General features: G+C 46.8%; 1 protein-coding gene across 5 annotated transcripts in view; it reads right to left on the bottom strand.

Moving 5' to 3' along the window:
- Positions 1 to 12643: 12643 nt before the first annotated feature.
- The window catches only part of RBM47 (RNA binding motif protein 47), a 77673-nt gene continuing 68784 nt past the window's right edge, over positions 12644 to 21532 (bottom strand). For 4 of the 5 annotated variants that reach the window (XM_048072882.2, XM_048072887.2, XM_048072884.2 and 1 more), the window contains 3 exons: positions 19886 to 20092; positions 16830 to 17032; positions 12644 to 15399 (listed from right to left, as the gene is read on the bottom strand). In XM_048072882.2, coding sequence (XP_047928839.1) covers positions 15142 to 15399; positions 16830 to 17032; positions 19886 to 20092 — 668 coding nt within the window. In that variant the 3' untranslated portion in view covers positions 12644 to 15141. The remainder of the gene's footprint in view (positions 15400 to 16829; positions 17033 to 19885; positions 20093 to 21532) is intronic. The other variant, XM_013186009.3, reaches the window with a different exon arrangement.

Consider the following 21532-nt stretch of genomic DNA (forward strand, 5'->3'; position numbering starts at 1 on the left):
TAGGTTGCAAGGACTTTTATGGCTACAGAATCAAGAGGCAAGATGCAATCTTTTGTATTAAATGGGAGAGCCCTGAAATGCTTATGAAGGTTCATTGAAGATAGGCAGCAATTACTGTGTTTGTAGTTTTTCCAAGCACTTTGTAGGTATTTACATACTTGCACTAACGAATTAGCTGCATGCTGATCTGTATCCCTGTGTTAGAGCTGTGCAGTACGAATAGCGTGAATTGCTCAAGACTGCATGGATGTGTTACCATACCCACAGATGCGCTGCACGTGCTCAGCCAGGGTGCTGTGCCTGCAGCCCGGTGCCAAATGTCCTCAGGTTCATCTCCTCTGCAGGTCCAGGCCTGCAGGGGTTATGCAGAGCGTATGGAGGAGGAACGTGTGCGGCAGAACCTGTGTCCTGCTGTGCTGGGAATGCTGACTTCAGTGGTCTCCCTGCAGTGCGTGTCTGTTAGTCCCCTTGCTCGACTACATTTTAACACAGTGTGGATGCAAGGATCAGATGTGCCTTAAAGCAGCTTTCCAGGCAGCAAGTGGTGGAAGCTAGGGTGATTTTGATAAAGAATGAGCCCCAAACAAGATTAGAGGCAACATCCATAATAATTCTTAAGAAAATACATTTGCCTACCTTCCTTTTTTAGAACATGTCTAAGGGAGCCGCTCCAGCCCTCACAACTTCTCCATTTCTATGCTCTCGGTGAATATTGTTTTTCCAAAGCCCAACTTTACAGCTGCTCTGCTCCACCGTTTCCCATCTTGGAAATCATTTACAGCATGTCCTAGGTAGTTGATCCTGGATAGATGAGATTCCCAGGTGAAGCCAGCCTTCATTTCCCCTTGTGCACAGTGCACTGAACATACTGGATACATGAGCACTGCTATGCTCCCCATGTCCATTACATCTCCATTTCTGCCAGCTTGTGGGCTATATTCCCAGTCAGCACAGTGCTCAGGCATGATCTGAATAGCCTGAAAACCTATGGTAACCTCTGCCCCTGAAGATGCAGTCTAGCTGCCAATACAAATAGCTTGCTGCAATATTAGGTATGTTGTAAGCTTTAATTGTTCCTGTGGGCAGAGTGTGGCTGCTATTTCTCCATGTGCTAATCTTGAGCTGCCTTGTGGAAAGTAGCTCTTTCATCCATAATTCCCTCCATAAAATCAACAGCGACCAATACCAACATTTTCAAAAGCAATGAAGACCAGATTTTCAAGGATGCGTTGTTCTGAATTGAGTTTAGTGCCTCAAAAAAGGTATTTTTGCCTCAGCATCAGAATGGGGGCTACATTTCCAGAACTGCTGAGCGGGTGCTGATGGCTGGGGTCAGCATGTTGGAGTGAAGCACTGACTGTTTACCATGCCATCCCTGCAGATGAATGCTGTCCCTGCTTTTTCAGTTTGCTCACTTCCTCTGCGTGTTGCAGAAAATAATATTGTTCTCATCCTATGTTTCGGGAACAGGAAAGTCATGTAGTTTAAAAGGAAGCAGCCATGTGTTAGAAAGTAAGGGGAACATACAAAATAGCTATGCAAAATAAATGCTGGGACGTTCAGTTAAGTTGCCTTTAGTTTGATTTGAAGAGAGAGTACTTGGAAGAGAGATCTGCTGATAATTACTAAATAAACAGAAAATACATTCATCTCCAGAAATCTGTTGTGGCTGGGTGAATACTTGGGCACCGTAGATAAACTTGCCCTGTTCTTACTCTTCCCTAGCTATTGACTTCTGCCATTGTAGGAGACAGCATATTGGTGGAGGTGGATCCTGCATCTGAGTCAGCACAGCTGCCCATAAGCTCTGGGTGTGCTGCTGCTAAAGAGACGGAAAGGCCTTCCTGGGGTGATGAATTCTCTGCCAGGCTGTGAATGGTGTGGAAGAAAATGGATGCCGTGACTCCGCTTCTTCTACGCTTTTAACTTTGGGCTATGTTGAAGTAACTTCTTCTCTCCTGGGGTTCCTTGTAGTAGCAAGCAGGTTAGCTAAAACCAAGCTGCTCTGCAGCTGGGGCTTAGCAAGCAAGGAAATGCAAGAGGCTTAACTAGGCAGAGTTGTCTCTCTTCTGTCAAAGAACCCGTGCTATGTTGGACCAAAACAGCCGTCATGTGAGGCTCGTTATACTGGGTATGTCCAACCCAAATCAAAATTTCATTGCAAGCAGTCACTTTGGCAACAGACAGACAGCAAGCTGTTATCCAGCAAGCTGCCAGGGCAAGTCTTCCTACCAAGGGGGAGGTGTTGGCAGCTCGAACTCGCGAGGCCCATCCTGCAGGAGCAGAAGTGAAGGGCCAGGACAGCAGGACGGAGCGGACACCGCAGCTGCCCTATGCTGCACTGCTCCCTTGGTGTGTCTGCATTTGTCCTGCTTGGGATTCAGCTCAAGTGGATGCATATGAACAGCTTTTTGGCAGAGATCTTACACGGATTTGCCCAGCTTTATCATTTGCTAGTTCCTGTGTCGTTTCATGGTGATAGTGGTTCATCCTTGACACTGATCCTTTTATGTCTATTTAAACAGAAATTAGCTTTGACGGGTTTGAGCCTCACATGTTTCTGGAAAAAAAAGTGTTTTTATTTTTTAATGTCAGTCGCTAATTGCTCAGAAGTTGCTTTCTTAGCAGAAGATTGCAATTTATTTACTCTTCAATTATAGATATTAGCTCATTTGAACCTGGCTTTCATTTTTGATCAATACATATACTATAAGAGTCATCAAAAGCTTTTTGTCCTGCCTGATCCAAGCATAAAATTAAAACGTAGAGAATCACCTCCATTTTCCTTAGCAGTTCTTTGCTTTTTGAGAGGGAGGGCCCTGTTCCTTGTCTGCTCTCTTCTTTCATCCTTCCAAATCTCATTTACTATTAAATCTTACATTTGTCTTTTGGGTTCTTTGTCATTATCTTCTTGGTAGAAGAAAAGCCCTAATTACCCTGAATTTCTATGTTGAAAAGGCCGGGCAGCAGTGCCTTAACCAGCCCTACCATTTCTGGAGTGAAATAACTGATTACATAAAGCTGCCCTTTGTTTCTTTTGTTGACCTCTTGCAGGTTTTTCCACTCTACCTTCATTTTCCCCCCCTTCTGGTTTCATTAAAAGAGTGGCTTTCATCTTTTGTCTTGGGAGGTGTGTGCTCCCACATGCACTTGTGTGTTGGCCCTTTCATTCTGCATTCACTTCCAACATGACAGAAGTGGAAAACTCGCGGGGAAAAGACCTATAGCGGCAGCCTGTACCTAAAGGGGGCCTACAGGAAAGATGGGCAGGGACCCTTTGTCAGGAAGTGGAGTGATAGGACAAGGGGGAAGGACTTTAGGCTAAAAGAGGGTTGATTTATATTAGATGTAAGGAAGAAATTCTTTACTCAGAGGATGGTGAGGCACTGGCACAGGTTGCCCAGAGAAGCTGTGGTTGCCCCATCCCTGGAGGTGTTCAAGGCCAGGCTGGATGGGGCTTTGGGTAACCTGGTCTGGTGGGAGGTGTCCCTGCCCATGGCAGGGGGGTGGAAATAGATGATCTTTAAGGTCCCTTCCAACACAAACCATTCTGTGATTCTATGAAAAGGCATGCCCAGTACAGCCCCAGGTGATCTTCCTGCCCATCACACCGGGATGGTGACATCCAGCTCCAAGGAAAAACGTTCTGGAAGTGCAGAGAGACACAATTAGCCACCTTTCTACTCACTAGGGGATTTAAACCTTCTGGGGCTTATGGATTGACCCAATTAATGAATAGACAGGCAGAAATTAATACAAAAACAAACAAACAAAAAAGCTCCTGTTCTTGTAGGCCTGGAATCAACAACACAAAAATACCGAGGGGCTTGGGAAAGCTTGCCAGGCACAATTTATAATAATGTTTTTAAATTTGTAATGAGCCATCAGAAGGCTATTCTGAAATATCTTTCTGGCAGATGTTTTCCTTTTTTCCAAGATAATGTGTGCTGTCAGGATGCTTTAGTAGTCTCTTCTTAAAGATTTTTCTGGAAATCTCCACTTTCATTGAATTATGAGTATTTAAGAGTATTATGTACGTGTTATGCCATTGCTTATCTCACACAGGCCATTTCAGGGTGTTCCTAAGTTTTGTCAAAGTCAGGTTTTGCATGGTCATTTTAAGACCAGAAGAAAACACCTACTGTGGCTCACGGTGGCCAAGTCAGCTCTCCCTGCAGGTTTCACTTTTTGCACACACGAAAAACCATTTCTTGAGTTAACTGGGGTCAAACCTCTTGAGGGCTGATGAGGGTGATCACAGCGTCTGTGGGAACAGCAGCAAAGTTAGACGAGGTGGTGCTGGAGCTTCTTCAGGAGGGGAAAAGGAGTAAAAACAATTGTATTTGCTGCCCTGGCATGAGAAAGAGCTGTCAGTGCTGGGTCCTGCCTTTTCCTCTCACTGACTGGGCTTGCCCACTGCCCTTCCTAACCCTTGAGAAGGTGGGTAATGAAAGAAAAGAATGAGAAGAGCAAGTGAGCAGAGGCTGGCTGGGCAGGACATGGAGGAGATACAGCGGGGCTGCTGGCAGGCACGTGAGGCTTCTCGTGCCCAGGAATTCTCTCTGGAAAAAACCTACCAGCAGGAGTAAATGGGAGTAGCAGAGCTGGCAGTGAGTAAAAATGGCTCGTGGCAGGAAATATTGGGACCAAACCTCAGAAGCATCACGGAAAGAGCTACGACTGCAGTGATAAAAAGGGGCATTTCCAAATGCCCCAAAATTCCCAAAGAGGCTCCATGGGTGCCAGAAAAGCGGCGGGCATCCACGTCTAGTGTGTGAACTGAGCAGGTGCCTTCAGAGGACCCCGGCAACCTGTGGTTCCATTGCTGCCCTGTGCCAGGGCAACAGTTTGCACGGGGATGTGGCAAACCGCACCAGAAAGCTGAGCCTGGCTGAACACAAGCCCTCGCTCCTCCCCTGCGGCCCATCTCAGCGGCTGGCTCAGCAACGTTTCTCCAAATGGTGGGCGAGCATCCCTGGGTGCTGGGCTCACCTGCTCTTGCTCTGGTTTGGAAACGTGGGCATCGCACCGTCATAGTGCTTGAGACAAAAAAACAGCTTTGCCCGTGAGGATGCTCCACTAGCACGTCCCGGGGGACAGCAGTGAATAGGAACTTTTCAGCCTTGCTTGTTATCATGGTTACACCAAGGCTTCCTTGCATCCCAAATTGACCAGACTGTAGCAAAAAGCTGCTTAAACACTCAGACTAATGTTGCCGTGAAGGAAATACCGGTCTGTGTCAGCACACGGGAGTGCAGCCAAACAAGAAAAACAAAAGCACAGAGCCGCGGTTGTCAGAAGTCGGAGAGCGTGCAACCTCGCCTGTAGGGGAGGACGGTCCCAGTGACGGGCACCCCTACCCCTGCCCTTCGCACCGGGAGTCATTTATGGGGCAGTTCTGTGAGCTAACAGGAAAATGTCCACGTGAATACCATGGGTAGGTAGGATGGGCCAAACACAGCGAGTCACAGGCACGGTCTGCACGGTTTCCTGCCTGTATTATGTTTCTTCTAATGTTTCCCCAGCTGGCCTTCTCATCCCAGCGGGCATCGCTGGCTGGCCACAGCCCTCAGCCACGATGTTCCTGCTTGTGACCCATCTCGTGCTGAGGTGTTTGGGCTGAACTGGCTTTCCCCATCCCAGCATCGAGCTTTTCTTTCAGAAGCTGATGGTGTTCTGGAGATGAAGCAAAAACTAAATGTTGCTGCTTTCCGGGGTAATACGGTGCTAACCAACTTCCCAGTTTGTTACCTGGTGTTAATTGCTGCTGCTCGAACTCAAAGGGCAGATGCGAAAGCTTGGCTTTTGGAAAGTGGTTGTTAATTCTCTGGTTGCAAAAGCGAATGGTGAGCAATCCTCACCTGCAATGAGGTTACAGGACTGATTTCCTAAATGCCACAGCCAGGGCGAAAGAGTAAAGCTCACCGAGAGGGTTTTCGAGCTACAGCGCTTGGCCCTGAGCAGCTCCCCGTCCCCAGCCTTTCCCACTTCAAACCATTGTTTTTTTTTTTTCCTCTTGTGGGCAAATCATTTACTGTAATTTAATGATCACAACCACATAAAATTCACTTCCTTGTGGTAAAAAAGAAAGGATTAAATGTCTCGGTTTATCTTTCCACGTGGGTCACATGGCCAGAGCTGGTTGTAAAATGTGGAAGAACGGGTTTGAGGTGTAGCAGTGCCAAGTGCTGTACATTTCCGTATGCTCTCTACCCTGCGTATCGCTCACAAAGACGCCACAGAAAGACGAGGAAGTTTGCTTTCTCAGGGAGTGGATTTTTTTTTTTTAAACGTAATGCATCATTTATTATTCTTAAATCTAATCTTTTAAGACCTCAGTGCTGTCCTAGTCCCAACCCCAAAAGGAACAAACTGAGAGAAACTCCTGCTCAGCCACACAAAAGCCAAATTATTGAACAAAATCAGATGGCCGGCTTATAACAAAGCAATCAGCGTCTCAAAAAGCCTCGTGAGCAACACAGATGGGATGCATATCTCAGAACCTCATACATCGATAAATGACCCGTCAGCTCTGAAGGAGCTCCTTGTGCAGCTGGTAACCTCTCGTGCTAACAGCAGCACTGGGGGCTCGGGGAAGGTGGTGGGGAAGGCCCGCCACCACTGAAGGTGGTGGGGAAGGCCCACCTGGTTGGCATTTGGGAACGTGGCTGCTGGGTAGGGCTCGTTGGGTCAGAAAGAGTTTGGGACTCTGGGACTGTACGGTGCCAAACAGGACTTGGTTCTCCTTGCCAATACAAATGTAGAGGCTTGTTTAAATGATTCCTTTGTCCCTGGTGGGGCTCTTGCACTAGGCTGTAAGCAATTGAGCTTCTCTTTACAAAGAGCCTTTTTCATCGTCACTTCCAAAGAGACACTGGAATATGTAGGAAATGCTCTGTGCCCCCAGAGGAGAGGCAGTAGGCTCACGTCTGTCACACTCAAAGCAGGTCCTGAGGCTTCAGCACTTCTGAGCCCCGTGGCTGGAGCTCACCTGAAGCCAGCCCCAGCAGTGGTGAGTGTTTATCCATTACTTCTGAGCGGTAGTGGTGCTTGCGAATGCTGAAGACATGCTGACACCGTGCTCAGCCCAAGTCTTTGTTACCAGTAAAGTTCAAGATGAAGCACTTACTCGTGGGTGAATCCCAGCCCTGGCATGGGACACAACCTGGAGTCTGTGCTCCACAGAAATCCTTTTTTGCTTCGTATGAGAGAAGAGTGAAACCAACAGGAAAAACACAATGCTAACTGCGGTGTGTTGTAACTGCTTTATGTGCAGTACAATTGGCAACGCCTTGTTGGACAGGGTATGGATGCTGTCTGGTTTTATGGAAAGCATGTGATGGGTTCTGAATGAGCCTCTGATGGTGCCTACAGGGATGAAAGAACCATTTCCTAAATTGTGATGCACTTAACGTTGCACCTTTGATACCAGTGGTGATGATGCCTGCAATGATCCTACGGCTACTGATGGTGTCGGTCACCTTGCAGATACAGGACTGCTGAGCATCAGAGCCATTTGAAAAGCATCCCTCTTCACTGGTGAATACAAAATCCTCATTTGAATTTCAGGGACTTTGCATACATGTATTTGGCTATTTCCATCTCTTGGAGTGAATCAGATTTCAGTATATTCCCCGGCAAAAGAGAAATAAGCTTTTTGATCCAAAGAGACATACAGAATTATTTCTTCCATTTATTTCTGTTTTGTGGGACCCTGTGAAAAAAAAATCATGCCTGTGATGGAGCAGGAGGTCTCTCTGGGGAGGTCTGGCTTGAAGACTAATGCAGGATCTGTTGGCAGAAACAAGATCAGCCTTTCTGTGCATCTCCCTTCAGGGCTGCTAGGAGGAAAGAGAGGTGCGTGGCCAACACACTCATATCGCTGCCCTTCTCAGTGCTCAATAGAGAAAAACAGAAAAGACAAATGAAGACATTTTCCTGCCTTTTGTGGATGTTACCTGCTTGCCCAGTCAAAGTCCCGAATTTGACAGGCCAATGCTGGGTGCATTGGTGTGGAGGAGCTGCTCTGCACTCCCTCTGTGGGGGGACAGCTCCAGTGGGGAGGGATGTGTGCCCAAACTAAGGACATGAAAGGATTTCTTCCCTGCCACAGTATGATGCCCATTCCCATCTGATCAGCGTTCCCATGGACCAAAGCCCATCGCCAAGCTTCCCAGTTTGTCTCGATGATACCTGCAGTGCATTCTTCAGGTGTGTCTCCTCTGGTCTCCCTTAAATGCCTCGCCTCATGACTCAGGCTGCAAGTCTGAGTCAGACATCATGCTCTTCCCCACCTTTCTTTTCTGATGTAGGGCAATCCTAACGTACTTCACCTCATGCTTCCTGGGGCTCCTCCATGGCACGAGGGCGATTGGGTGTGCTCCAGGTCCTGCTGCAGCACTGTGGGCTCAGGGCATGGCCAACAGTGACACCATGGGAGGAGGTGTGTCTGCACGGAGCGTGGGGCTTGGTGCAGCCTCCTCAAATTTTAACACTCCTTTGGATGCTTTTTCTTTTGGAAGGGTTTGCTGCGACACTTCGGGTGGTAGCAAGAAGCTCTCCAGCTGATGGTAGCAGAGGTTTGGAGGAGGTAGCCTGGTTTGAAGAACTTGCCAGATATTGTCGTTGTTGTCCCAACAACTAATTGTAGGGGCCTAGTGATGGTGCATGTCATTCCTCCCACAAAGGAGGCAATAAAAATGTTGCCCCCAAAGGACGCTGCTTCCTTGTCTTACTGTGTGGGGTTCTCTGAGCAGAAGCCTGGACCGCTTACGCAATGACAAAGGGAAAGGAGATCAGGTGTTTTCTTGCTTGGATATAACCTTGGTGACATGATCATTGGTGAGGTGCTGGTGTCCCCCAAAGTTTTGCCTACCAGTCCCCCGCCTGGGCAGCACAGGGCCTTCCCGTGCACCCTGCCATGCTCTCAGCAGCTGCACTGCTCCTGCCTGGAGAGCTGCGGGTGCCTCCATGGTGCAGCCTGGAGGCCAGCCTTGCGGCTGCTGGCTGTGGTGTGTCCTACACAAAAGCTGGTGAGCCGAGGTGTCTGGCTGCCTGGAGTGAAGCCAGGCCTTGAGGGAATCCTTCACTTATCCACGTGGCTGGAAAACACTCCAGTAAGGGACAGCAGCTGAAAAGTCACAGACTGGGGAAACTAAGGATGCCCCGTGTGCAGGCGTACAGGTTTAATAAGTAATTGCTTGTTATCGCATGCCTTGTCGAGTGATTGCAAGATACCCTGGTCTGTAACCCGCAGATTTGTTACAGGAGTGAGAATTGCTTGTTGCAGTTATTGTTTCAAAGCTTTGGAACAAAGGAACTGCTGGTAAGTGTAGGCTGTTTTGCTTCTGACCAATTTAAATGCCTCTCTCTCTCAGCAAGCTAGCTTGAGGTCACTCCCGTGGCTTGTGTAGGCTGCTTGCAGTTTTTGTCACGCTTCAGTGAGATCGTTTGGTTAACTGTGGCTTCCCACTTCCCACAAGCAAGCGGACTGCAGGCAGAGGCCAAGCTGACACAGAACTTCAGTGACATTGCAAACACGTCCAAGGACAGGCTCAAAGAGCAGCCAGACCTGTTCACCTCTGGCAAAAATTAAATGTGGTGGTTTGGAAAGAGGTAAGAAAGAATGAACAAAAGCATATCATGCTTCAAAGTAAAAGTACAGCCGTGGACAACCAGAGCATGAAATGTGGCACTGCTTCTGTCTGGTGACCACCATACAACCTGGTCACATACAGAAGCATGGGAGCTGCCAGGGTAGGCACAACCCCACAACCAAAGCAGAGTTTGTGATTTTACCTCTATAAATACCCTTGGGAATGACAGCAGGATTTTTTAACAGGGACAGGACACAGTCCATTGATCTTCCCTCAGGATGAAAGGTGGCTGTGGGTACACCTATGAGGATGGAGGAGCAGCCTGAGAGTTTGCCATGGGGCAGGGCATCGCCCAACACAGCCCGTTCAGACAGAGACGTCTGTCACCATGTTGGAAAGATGGGGCTGTTAGGTGCACGTGGGACAAGTCCGAGCACATCTGAGCTGTTTCCTGCACAGTTTTCTAATGAAGAGTTAGCCCTTGACTGGTCACCTCCTGCAAGCAGGATCTGTAGTTTTGCCCCAGTAAGGACCGCAGGGTTGAGTTTCTGTCTTCTTTTATTAGGAAACCAGCAAACACCAGTCCTGGTCTTCTGGCTGGAGGAAGAAATAATCTGATCTAATTCGTTGGCTTGACAGGAAATATTTTGTATGGAAATACTTCTACTGTCTGGCCTGTACCAGATTCCTGAAAATTTCCATGTTCTCTTTGCTCTTTGGCATCTTGAATGGCTGTAATTGCATGGTGCCTGTCTTTGTGCTAAGAGAGAAGGACTCAATGCACAGAACTGCCTTTTTTTCATTTCCTAACTTCCACCTTCTCCATGCAACACCCTTCCTGCTGTTTCATCTCCAGGCAGGACATAGCCCTGAAACTCAGTCAAGTGTGATTCAGCATTTAATTGACACACTGGAGCATAAAACCTGGCTCTGCTGACTTTCAGATGCACAGCAGAGGTAGTTTCCCCTGCTATGAGGTAGGTCTGGCCTTTATTTGTTTTACAGGTCAGCATGATGGGACACTTTTGTGGCTGATATGCATCAAGGGAGCAGCAAACTCTGCCAGTAGCTGCTGAGGACCCAGCCCAGATATGCTACACGCGTGGCACCAGTCACAGAGCAGAACATAGGATACTGTGCATGCCTTTTAGATGCACCAAAAATGCATTTTGCATATGCTTTGAGCTCTAGAGCTTATATAAATAAGATGTTGCAATATCAGAGTGGTGTTAATCCACTTGAATTTCTTGTTAATGTGTTTATATAGTCGCTGTGTCACAGGGGTATTAATGTGTGCTCTTTCCTGAAAAAAAAAAGGTCAAAGCTGCTTTTAGCACTTTAAGTTGATACCAACCAGAGAAGGGCACATCTGCTCTTCAAGACCATCAAGAAATATGGTCAGAGAGGGAATGGGATCAACTTGGCAATGTTCTGAGTTGTCACGATGCCCAAGGCCTTGGTAGAGCTCCTGACATTCCTGAGGCAGCAAGGTCATCTTAAAAGTACAGTTGCATTTCTCTGGCTTTGTTTATGTTAATATCCTGAGAATGACTTGCATATTTGAACCTTATGATGGGTTAATCATTAATTACGATCTTACAACACTGAAATAAGAAACCAGCAATCTAGGAAAATAACAAATTCTCTTGTGAAGTGTCTGTTTAGAAAGAGCCAGAGCATGCTGTGTAGATTCATTTTAATTTAGGGTAGCATGGATAAAGGGAAAGAGGAAAATTCCACTAAAACATTTTAGTGTGGCACAATTCTTCATCTCACTTGAAAAAAGCTGATGTCTGTGGAGTTTATGTCTTAGCTCTGAACAACTGTAAGGGCTGTGGTTTGTGTTTTTCTCATCTCCAGATGGAGGTGGACCTCTAGGGAGTGGTAAGGTCAGCAAGGAACTGCAGGGAAAACAGTAGTCTTCCTGTGTAACTTGGTGGTTTGCCTGACAGGTAAAGTCCTAATGTGACTACACCTCCTTGAAAGCTGCTTGTAGCATTGTGATTATCCATTCCCTGAACAAGACACAGTGACCTGGTTCTGGGGATTTTTGCTGGGGCATGCAGACTCCCTAAACCAAATCTGCAAGGAAAACAGGTGAAATTAGGTTACTGTCTCCCACCCCCAAATCCTACTCTTCCAAAACCTTTCAATTTTCTAACACACACACAAACAAATGGAGAGAAAAAAAACCAGGGAAACCTTTCATGATTAGTATCTTCCAGTAAATCCAAGGCATGTTATCATGAAATGCCTTGACCTGATGGCACTGTGGGAAAAGATGGTTAAAGAGAGGAAGTTGTAGATACTTTTGCTTCCCAATGAGGACATGGAAGGAAGTGCAATATTTGTTCTGGTCTCCTTCTCGTTGGGATTATTCACTAAAGCTAATAATGCCTGCTTTAGTCACCTCTGCCTTCCTTCTGCTTTGCCTCAGGGTTTAACTCTGCTCCCTCACACTGCTCTTCTCCCAAGACTTGGTATCTGCAGCAAATTTTCTTCAGATGGACTTAGGGCAAGAAAGCAAACAGGTATTCCGGAGGACTGCAGTGCCGCCGAGAGGTGCAGCCTACCTATCTGTGCCTGAAAGGACTGCTTTTGAAGGCTGAGGCGTGCTGAGATGATAACGATGTGCCGTTTTCTCTCAACAGGGCACTTCAGTGCCAGCTCCCAGCACTTCTGGGAGCACAGTGGGGTTACAGGGGTTTTGTGCAGCTGGTGAATGGAAAGCATGGGGAGACACCATCTTCGTCTCTTCCATTCACATCTAGGCATGGACTCTAAACTGGACATGAAAAGAGTTTTGGGCTGATCCGAGGCTGCTGGAAGAATGGTGAGGTGCCCCATATACATGTTGGGATGGGCCCTGTCCTCCAGCCCATCTCCCCTCCCCGAGGAGCCCACGAGGATGCAGGCTGTGGCACCCCGCCACCCTCCTGCCCCAAGCACCCCCTCCCCAGCCCGGAGGGAGCACGTTGCCCACCAGGAAGCCTATGCAGTGTCAGGCTTCACCTGGCAGTGGGATGTTACAAAGAAATATCAGACGCTGTTTTTAAAGAATGCTTTATTCACTACATCCTAGAAATGTACCGTAAATAGAGCAAGAACTAAATAAACTCAGAGGCTTCCGACAGTACAGAAAACAGAGATACAATAAAACACCTAAAATATCAGCTCTTTCAAGAATAAGGCACGCTAGTTTTTTTTTTCTTTTTTCTTTTTTTTAATATATATATATATATTTCTTTGAATAGTTTGTTCTTAACCTAAAGATGTTCACATTTCAAGTTATCAGACTTACCTCAGTAGTAGTGTACATGAAATGGTTCAGAAGCAAGCGGAAAAGATGGGGGCGGGAGGCTGCGGCCCCCACGTCCTGCCTACTCCTGCCTTGGTGTGGTGGCCTGGGGGCTCACCCTCTTTGGGTTCCTTTCTGTCCCTGCTGCAAGCAACAGGAACCAGCGGGGAGAGGGTGGGTGGGAGGGCCACCACCCTTCATCCCTCCTCTGAGTTGGCCGTGGTTGTGGTGGAGGGGCTGGAAAGGGGACCGCAGAGCCCACTGTGCCTGGAGGCCATTGAGATGTGCTGCAACCCATGGTGGCATTTAGTGTTGAGCTGTACAAGGCCTTAGCGGGAGCCCCCAGCACTTTTTGAGCACCCCCACCAGGGTCTTCCGGGAAGGCCTTGCCCGCTTCACCTCCTCTCACCCTAAAAACAGGCAGGGCCTTCAGGTTTTGGGGCTAAGGGTTGCGTTTCCAAAAGCTCTGGGACAGACAATAAAAGCCTCCGGGGAAGGGGCACAGAGGGGCAGAGTCCGACTTAATGGTTAACTTCCTCACAGTGCTTCTGATAGAAGTTGGACAGTTTTAAATAGAGCTCAGCTTTGCTGAGTAAGAGCACCTAAAAAACAACCGCTCAATTTTGAGGCAAGAAAAATATGCATTAGAAGGTCACTTTACTGAGCTGGAGGTGATCTGGAAGTGGTTCAGTTGTCAAAATATACTTTATATGAAACCCCTTCAGTTGGTATTTATACCATAAAAAGCAAAGCAAAATGGTTTACTCAGTCCCTGCTTCACACTTCCTTTCACTGGAGTTGTGTCTGCAGAGCTGACATTCTTCATCAAATGGGCAAGATATTTCTTTAACATTTTACTATACTTTACATTCACTGCACTACTAAATAAAAGCCTTTAAACAGGCCACAAAACACTGCAATAATATATTTACTTCTTAATAAAACAAACTTTTTTTTATAACATCGAAATAAACTGCCTTTGTTTTGTGGCAAACCACATACCATGTAAATTTGCAACATAAAATGACTTTTAAAATGTATATTTACAAGCTTTACATCTTAAAATCATCAGGTCCGATCCCTCCCATCCCTGATGTGCATGTGTAACTCCAGGTGCGGAGAACTGGAGTCGAGTGTGGAAGGGAGGCTGGGAGGGATGCCAGCCCTGCTGTATTAATTCCAGTATCACTACCACCCCTAGTACCTCGGAAATTTCTCACAGAACATGATGAAGCTATGGGTAAGCAGCGCTGCGTGTCCTGCTGGCAGGAGCAGGCGTGCTCTTGCCTACAACAGCGTACATTCTCAGTCACTACAGCATTTACTTCAAAGAATAAAACAAAGAGCATTCAAAAAGAGCCTAGGTTTTATACTGGATGAAGACTGAAGTCAAGACACCTTGCACAAAATATCAGGTGCTCGTTTCTGCATGTGCTCCAAGGCTGAACTACAGGTAGCTTCAATAAATAGAAAATCCAGTTCTTAAGGAAAACTCAGAGCCTTTCCTTTGCTTATTCTAAGCCTGCTAATCACACTGTGAAGAGGTCTGTGTGAGGAGGCTTTTTTTTTTCTTTTCTTTCCAAAAAGACAATATTAGTACTTTTGATTTCAAATGATAACAGATTGTATTAATGCCAGCACAAAAATGCAGAGGTCTTGTACATTTTTCAAATTGCACTTTCCAGTATAACATTTTTAAATAAGATACTTGTTGTTTTTTATTTTCTTAAAAAAAAATCTAAGGTACGTATTCTTTAAATATTGAATATATTCTTCAAAATATATTGTTTAAACTTTCCCTAGCTGCTCAGGTGTGCTTTTTAATATATAGCTGATATATTATTAAAGGCACTACAAAATAGACATCTCTGGAGTGCAGAAGTTACTAAAAAATAACCTTCATACCACCAATATATTGAAAATATAACTGCTAAAAAAAAAAGACCCTATGCAACCCCACTATGATGCGTATAAATGCACATAAGCGATGGGCTCAATGCATTGAGGTCGTTTAGAAATGTATGAATACAGGCGTGTTAAATTTTAAAAATAGCCTAAAAAAGTTAGTGAAAACTTCAAGCGTAGAAAACATTTCAAACACGTTTTTTTCCGTGACATTCTTCACTTGCAGGTTCTGCATCAGTTTACAGAGTCCAGGCATTACTGTTTTGCAGCAGGCACGTTCTTCATAAATAGTAAAGTGTTCCTTCAGTGTTTGTTTCTCTGCCGCCCTCTGTGCCGACAGTCTCAGTACGTCTGGTAGACGTCGTGGATGGGCACCTGGATGGTGGCAGCCGGGAACGCCGGAGGCATGTAGCCGGCATATCCTCCATAGGCAGCAGCAGCAGCGGCGGCAGCGGCGGCCGCGTTCTTCTGTAGCGTGGCTATCGTCGCCGTTGCTGCAGCAGGCGCCGCGAAGGGCACGTAACTTGTCCCGTAAATGCCCGCGGCGGGGATCCTCTGCACGTTGGGGGCCATGGTGTACACTGGCGTTATGGGGCGGCCCTGGAATCAGAGTTGTAGAAAGTCCTGAGTTGGAGGGGACCCGTGAGAGTCATCCAGTCCAACTCCTGACTTCACACAGAGCAGCCTCAGTCCAATCTAAGAGCACTGTCCACACGCTTCTTGACCACCCATGGCTTGGTGCCATGACCCTGGGCAGCCTGTCCCAGTGCCCGAGCACCCTCTGGGTGCAGAACCTTTTCCTGACACCCAGCCTGACCCTCCCCTGTCCCAGCTCCATGGCTTTCCCTCGGGTCCTGTCGCTGTCCCCAGAGAGCAGAGCTCAGCGCCTGCCCCTCCGCTCCCCTCGTGAGGGAGCTGCAGGCCGCCATGAGGCCTCCCCTCGGCCTGCTCTGCTCTGGGCTGAACAAACCAAGGGACCTCAGCCACTCTTCATACGTCTTCTCCTACAGACCCTTCACCATCTTTTGGACATATTCTAATGTTCTTATACCCTTATAATATACCTTTATATTTATATACCCTTATACCCTTTACCGCTTCATACCCTAAGAAAGAAAAATGTCAAGGTCAGACTGGCATTATCTGCACAGGCTGCACCAAGCAGAAAATGTTTCACTTTCCTGTCCATGTGTCCTTTCAGTATTTTAGAGGCAATCATGACACAAAACCAGAACTTAGAGATGGGGTCCTGACCCTGAGCTGGGGCAAGCGGGATGACATACCACCAGGCGTCTCCCTCACCCGTGTGCTCTGCTCTCCCACAAGAATATTTCAGGTGGACACCAGCCTGGGCCACCTGCTCACTGCCACAGGTGCCCCATGGAGGACAGCACTGCAGGATGGTGAGCTTATAGGGATTGGGCAGTGAGCATTGAGGCTAGCAGGCTTCTGGGGTTACCCATGCAATGCTACCTGGACATGTCCACACAGGGAGATGTAAAGGTCAGTGGGGCTAGAGAACAAAATCTGGATGCTGCACAGGTAAGGGGGGGAGTTCCATTCCCATCTGTGTGAAAAAGTGTTTTATAAGTCTTTGCAGCTTCAGTTGCTGTAGTATCTCATTTCCACCTGGTGAACTGCAAACCCCCTAGAAGAGGAGATTATAACATGAGGATAGACAATGCCTACCCTCTTGGGTGAAAGATGTCCTCTTGGGGGCTGTCCCCTCCCTACCAGATTTGGGTCCCCCATAGAGAGAAAGCAACTGTCCAATGTGCAAATGTCTAAGGTCAAATAAGCAGCACTTTTGGGGTGCCTGTTTCTCTCCTTTTATACAGGGAATGGTTTGGGTCAGGTTAACAAGGAAGATTTTCATGTAAAGGAAGGTGTAGCTCAGCTGCCAGATATAAGCTCCAAATGAAAGTCTCAAGTTACATGAGACAAATTTCTCTGTACATCCTGGGCAAAAAGGGCAAAATAACAGAAGCAGAAATCAGCCCTGAGCTGTACTGGGATGACCCTGAACTCACCTGGAAGGGGGGAGGCGTTGACACAGCCGGTATTACAGCTGCGGCTGCGGCTGCTGCAGCTGCTGCTGCACTGGCTGGGTCCTGCTGGACGGCAATAGGGTTGATGATGTGCTCAACTGTGTGGATCTTGCCATCTTCCATCATCTTGGCTGGTGGTGCGGCCTGAAACATGGAGTACTGGGCACTGATCGCAGGGATGGCCACTAGGAGAGACCAGAGACATCAGGTGTGTTGGGAGAGGATCTCCAGAGCCTCATCTCAAAGAGCACACAGCCCTCCCTCCTGGCTATGCCAGCTCTCCCATGCTCCTCTCATCAGGACAGGTAGCCCCATGTGCCAGTGAGGGACCTGGAGCACCTCTACCCTCCCTGCAGGTCAGAGCACCACCACCGATGCTCAGGAGCATGGTGATGGGCTTGGTGCTGCCTGCTCTGCCCTGTACTTGTCCCCTTGGCATGGGTGTCCTAGGGCCAGAACCCTGCCCTGGATTTACACAGCCCCTTCTGACCATCACCATCCTCTCGCTGGTGAAGAATGTGGCCTCAGCACAGAGATGGGTGGTAGTACCTACTGCCCCAAAAAGCTTCCTGCTCCAGCTGCTGAGATTGAGGGATGTGTGGTTACTTCAGGAAAGAAAGGTGAAGTTTGTACTACAGAACTTGCAGGCAGTAACTGTCCCAGTCTATATCCTGTCCTTTAGCCAACCCTGTGAAATACCACCTGATTTACTATTATACATTTCCCAGGACTAACTTGGCTAAATACATTTTAACCCATCTTTCTGGTACAGCATCAGTTTGTTTAATGGCACTGAAAAAGAAATTACTTTTAAGAGAATGCTCCTCAAGCCAAAATTTGACAATGCCAAATAATTAGAGCTAAGGTCTTACAGATGAAGGGAAAATGCTCTGATCAGAATAACTGTGTGTTCAGAGGCAGTGAGTATGCCTGTGCTTCTAGGGGAGCTTCGCAGCACTGCTTAGGGAAGAAATGTGCTTTGCTAGACATTCCCAATAACCAGATTTGTAATTCCATCGTTGCCTCATAATGTGCTGTTCAGCCTTCAGCTCTGAAGCCTTTCAGGAGGAAGGGTATTCGTAAGGAAAATGGGGTAAGTAATAAATGATGGACTAAGAGGTGATGTTGGCAACTATGAGAGGGGCAGCCATTAAGTCAGAAATGAAGCCAAATTAGTACACGGTTTTGTTCCACTGGGATGAAACTTAGCAATATGGAAGTGTGCAATTCTGCCTGTGGGCAGGACAGGTCCCAGCAAGCAATATTCTCGTTTTGATCACAGAGACTTCAACAAGGGATCTGATCATATATCTTTCAGGCAGAGATGTTTCCACCTCTGGTGATCTCCCATTGTCTCAAGCAGAGACTTCTGCCTGTGACCTTTTCCAGTCTTCCTTCTACATCAGTTACACCTGGTCAGCCAAACCCAAATTTTATCAGTGCTTTAAATAACCTGGATAATGTCCCACTGAAGAAAAGGCAGAAAGCTCACATGCCCCATTCTGCAGTAACTTCTGGCAGAAAAGCAGAAACAGGCAGCTGGGGTATTGGGGTGAGGTCTCAAAAGTTTCCTAATCATTTGTAAAGAATTGAGCTTTAAGATATTTGTAAATGGAGGGAAATTTTGCAGAGTCTGTTCCTCTCTACTTCTCCATTCTGGTAGTGTGATTTCAGAGTAATTTCCTTTTGATAACAGAGGTAAGTCTCACACGTAGTTCCTCTTACCAGATCAGCTGGTCTGGTTGGGGAAAAGAGACCAAGTGCTTCTGTGCTCACGGCTTGTGCTGGAACCACGTGAGATGGGAAGACCAGATAAAGAGATCTGAATCTGAACATGTTTCAAGTGTAGAAACATTTAGACTTGAGATTCAGGTTTTGTTTGGTAGTTGAATTAATTACACAGACACCACTAATAAATACTAGGATAAAATCAAGCATGTGTTTCAAAAACACTTTTCAAGCATCCTTTAGTAATACCTGGAATTCCTGAAGTATCTTTACAAACATGCATAGTAGTAATATTTTCTTTTTGTAAGTGGGTAGTTTTCTCAGGAAGCCTCAGATCTTCCTTTGGAAATGATCCTAATCTTTTAACAGCATTCCTCCTTCTCTAGACCTCTTCTCACATTATTTAATGCAGCTGTTGCAAAGAACTCTTCATGGTTTTCATTAGATGCAAGTTGTAGTTTACACTGACATTATGAAACTTGTCCTGGTGAACCACTGCAACTTTAGTATTCAACACTGTTTAGGTCTGCAATTAAAATTTGCATGGGGAGAGGAGTGGAGAGAAAATCAGAGGACTTGTGCAAGAGAGCTTGCCCCTCTCACCCTCACCTCTTCCTTAGGCTGCTTAAAAAAAAAAAAAAAAAAAAAAAAAAGGCTGGATATTCAGCTGAGGATGTGGCAGAAAGAGGCGAACCCTGCCCTGGCCCTTAGGCTGGCTCCCTGCAGCTCAGCAGAGCTCAGAGGTCTGCTGTAGGTTGCTTGGTGGCTGTGGGCAGGACACCCGCATTGCTCACACTGCTGATGGTGATGGAGGAGCTCTCCTTAACCAGGGACTTTCCTGACATGGGAAAGCCCCAGGTCCTTTTCCCAAATTCATGGAACTGGAGAAATAAGAACTGAGCAGGGGAGAGTTCTGGCCTGGCTGGAAATTTGGGATGGCAATTGCCCAGGGTGAAATTAACAGTTTAGAAATTTGGGGAGAGGAAGGTTGCTCTTAGTCACCATGTTCTAGTGTACAAGACTAGACAAAGGGGAAAGTCTGCTTCCTCCTGAGGAGGTGCAAAAGGGGACAGGAAAGGTGGATGCAGCTTCAGTTATTTTTTCCTTTGGACTGAAGAGCTCCCAGATGCTCTTGTTCGCTGTCCTACTGCTTGTTTGCAGGAAGCCCAGCAAGAGCCAGACATGGGACCATCTCCACCACCACACGGGCTGGTCTTGGACCATGGTCTCAGAACAGGAGCTCTCCGGCCACCTTTGTGTTCCCCCCCCCCTGTCCCACAGACATAGTCAACCCAACTGCTCACACTAACCTGCACCAGGCTTAATGGCCACTGGGTTGACGGCAGGTAATTCCAGGTTGGGTACCAGCTCGTATCCTTTTTCCTGCTGTTTTCCTTTACCTTCATGGTATCTGCTGTATATGCCACGTCCGGCGGAGTACCCCCCCAGGTAGGAGCCCCGGGGGCCGGGGGCTCTGTTGCCAGCTGCACCTCGCCCTCTGCCTCGTATGCTGCCTGCTTAGGATAAAAACATAGAAGAGGATGGTGAACAACAGACAGTAGCAGCATCGTGGGGAGTGCAAACAGCCTCAGACTTTGCAAAAACAGGAGGCACGTGCTTAGAAATGAGGCTGCTGCTGTCAGTTTAATCTTAGTGACTTTGCTGATGAAAATAGAAGAGTTTGGCCTTAGATGCGCCTAGTAAGACTACGGAGGTTTTGCTCTTGATCTTTCTGACTGTAAATTAATGGCTTGTTTATGGTGATGCAACTCTTGTGGCCAGTTTTATGAGTGTAACACAGTCATCAGGGAGAGAGAGGCTCCTCCAGGGGTAATTTCTGTGTAGTGGAAACAGCTTCTGCTCTCAGCTGTCCTTCAGAGGAGACAGCCTCTCAGCAATGGGACCGTGTAGTGGTGGCCCAAAGCTGTACCTGGCCTTTAAGAAGCTTTATTCCACCACTGAATATATTTTCAAATAGAGCCTTTTGCTTTCTTTCCATGTATGTGAGTATTACACATCTCCAACAGTACTGCCTCTATTTATCTTAGCAGCACCGCACGCTTTAAAACGGTACTTTGGACATTGTGGTATTAATGTGCTCTGTGATGGCCTAATTGCACATTTAGACTGTTGCTTAGCTCATCTGTGGTTCATTACAAGTACAGATCTGGAAATTGAGCTGAGGCTGTAATTCTTGATCAGCTAGAGTTAAAAATATTTATTGTTTTACATGGGTGCCTAAATAATACATTCATGCTAAACTGCCCGTTATATGGAAATGCACATTAAGTTTCAGGAAACTATAATTCCTGTAAGTACAGGATAATTGTAATTATTACACCAGTTATAGCTGCTATTTTTTTTTTTTTATGAATAACTGATTTTCAGTTAATTTTTAATGGTTGTAATCCATAACTAATTAAAGCATACATAATAAAAGAATTGTCCTGCACTCATGTTATTCCTTTTGCTAATAGTTCTTAACAGACTTTATGAAGGACACAGCACTTGCTGTCATATTAACGCAGAGGGCAGATGACACCTGGAGAGTTTCCAACAGGCTTTTCCCGACACCCTTCCCTTTGGATGACCAGGTCTGCCATGTGGCTCTCAGCAGACCCACATCTCTAGGAGAAGGCAGAGGGAGCATCCTTTGTCATGATCTCTAATACTCAGGATGCAGCTGTTCAGAAGGAGACATCAGAAGCTGAAGTCCTCGGACTGTCCATTTACCCAGACAGTACAACGCTCATAAAAACCAGCTCTCTCTCTTCTTCACCCCACGCTTGGTCTGTTCGCTCATTCTTTTAGCGTAGTTTTGATGCCTCCTTCAAACTGGCATGTACTTCAGCAATTATCTCTAGATAAACACACTCTGCATAGTCATAACTTTAAGTGAGATGGAACATGCATATGATAAAAAGACATATAAAAGAGTGTTTAAGAAAAAAGTGCCA

The sequence above is a fragment of the Anser cygnoides genome, chromosome 4, assembly GCF_040182565.1.
Source record: "Anser cygnoides isolate HZ-2024a breed goose chromosome 4, Taihu_goose_T2T_genome, whole genome shotgun sequence".
Taxonomy (NCBI): domain Eukaryota; kingdom Metazoa; phylum Chordata; class Aves; order Anseriformes; family Anatidae; genus Anser; species Anser cygnoides.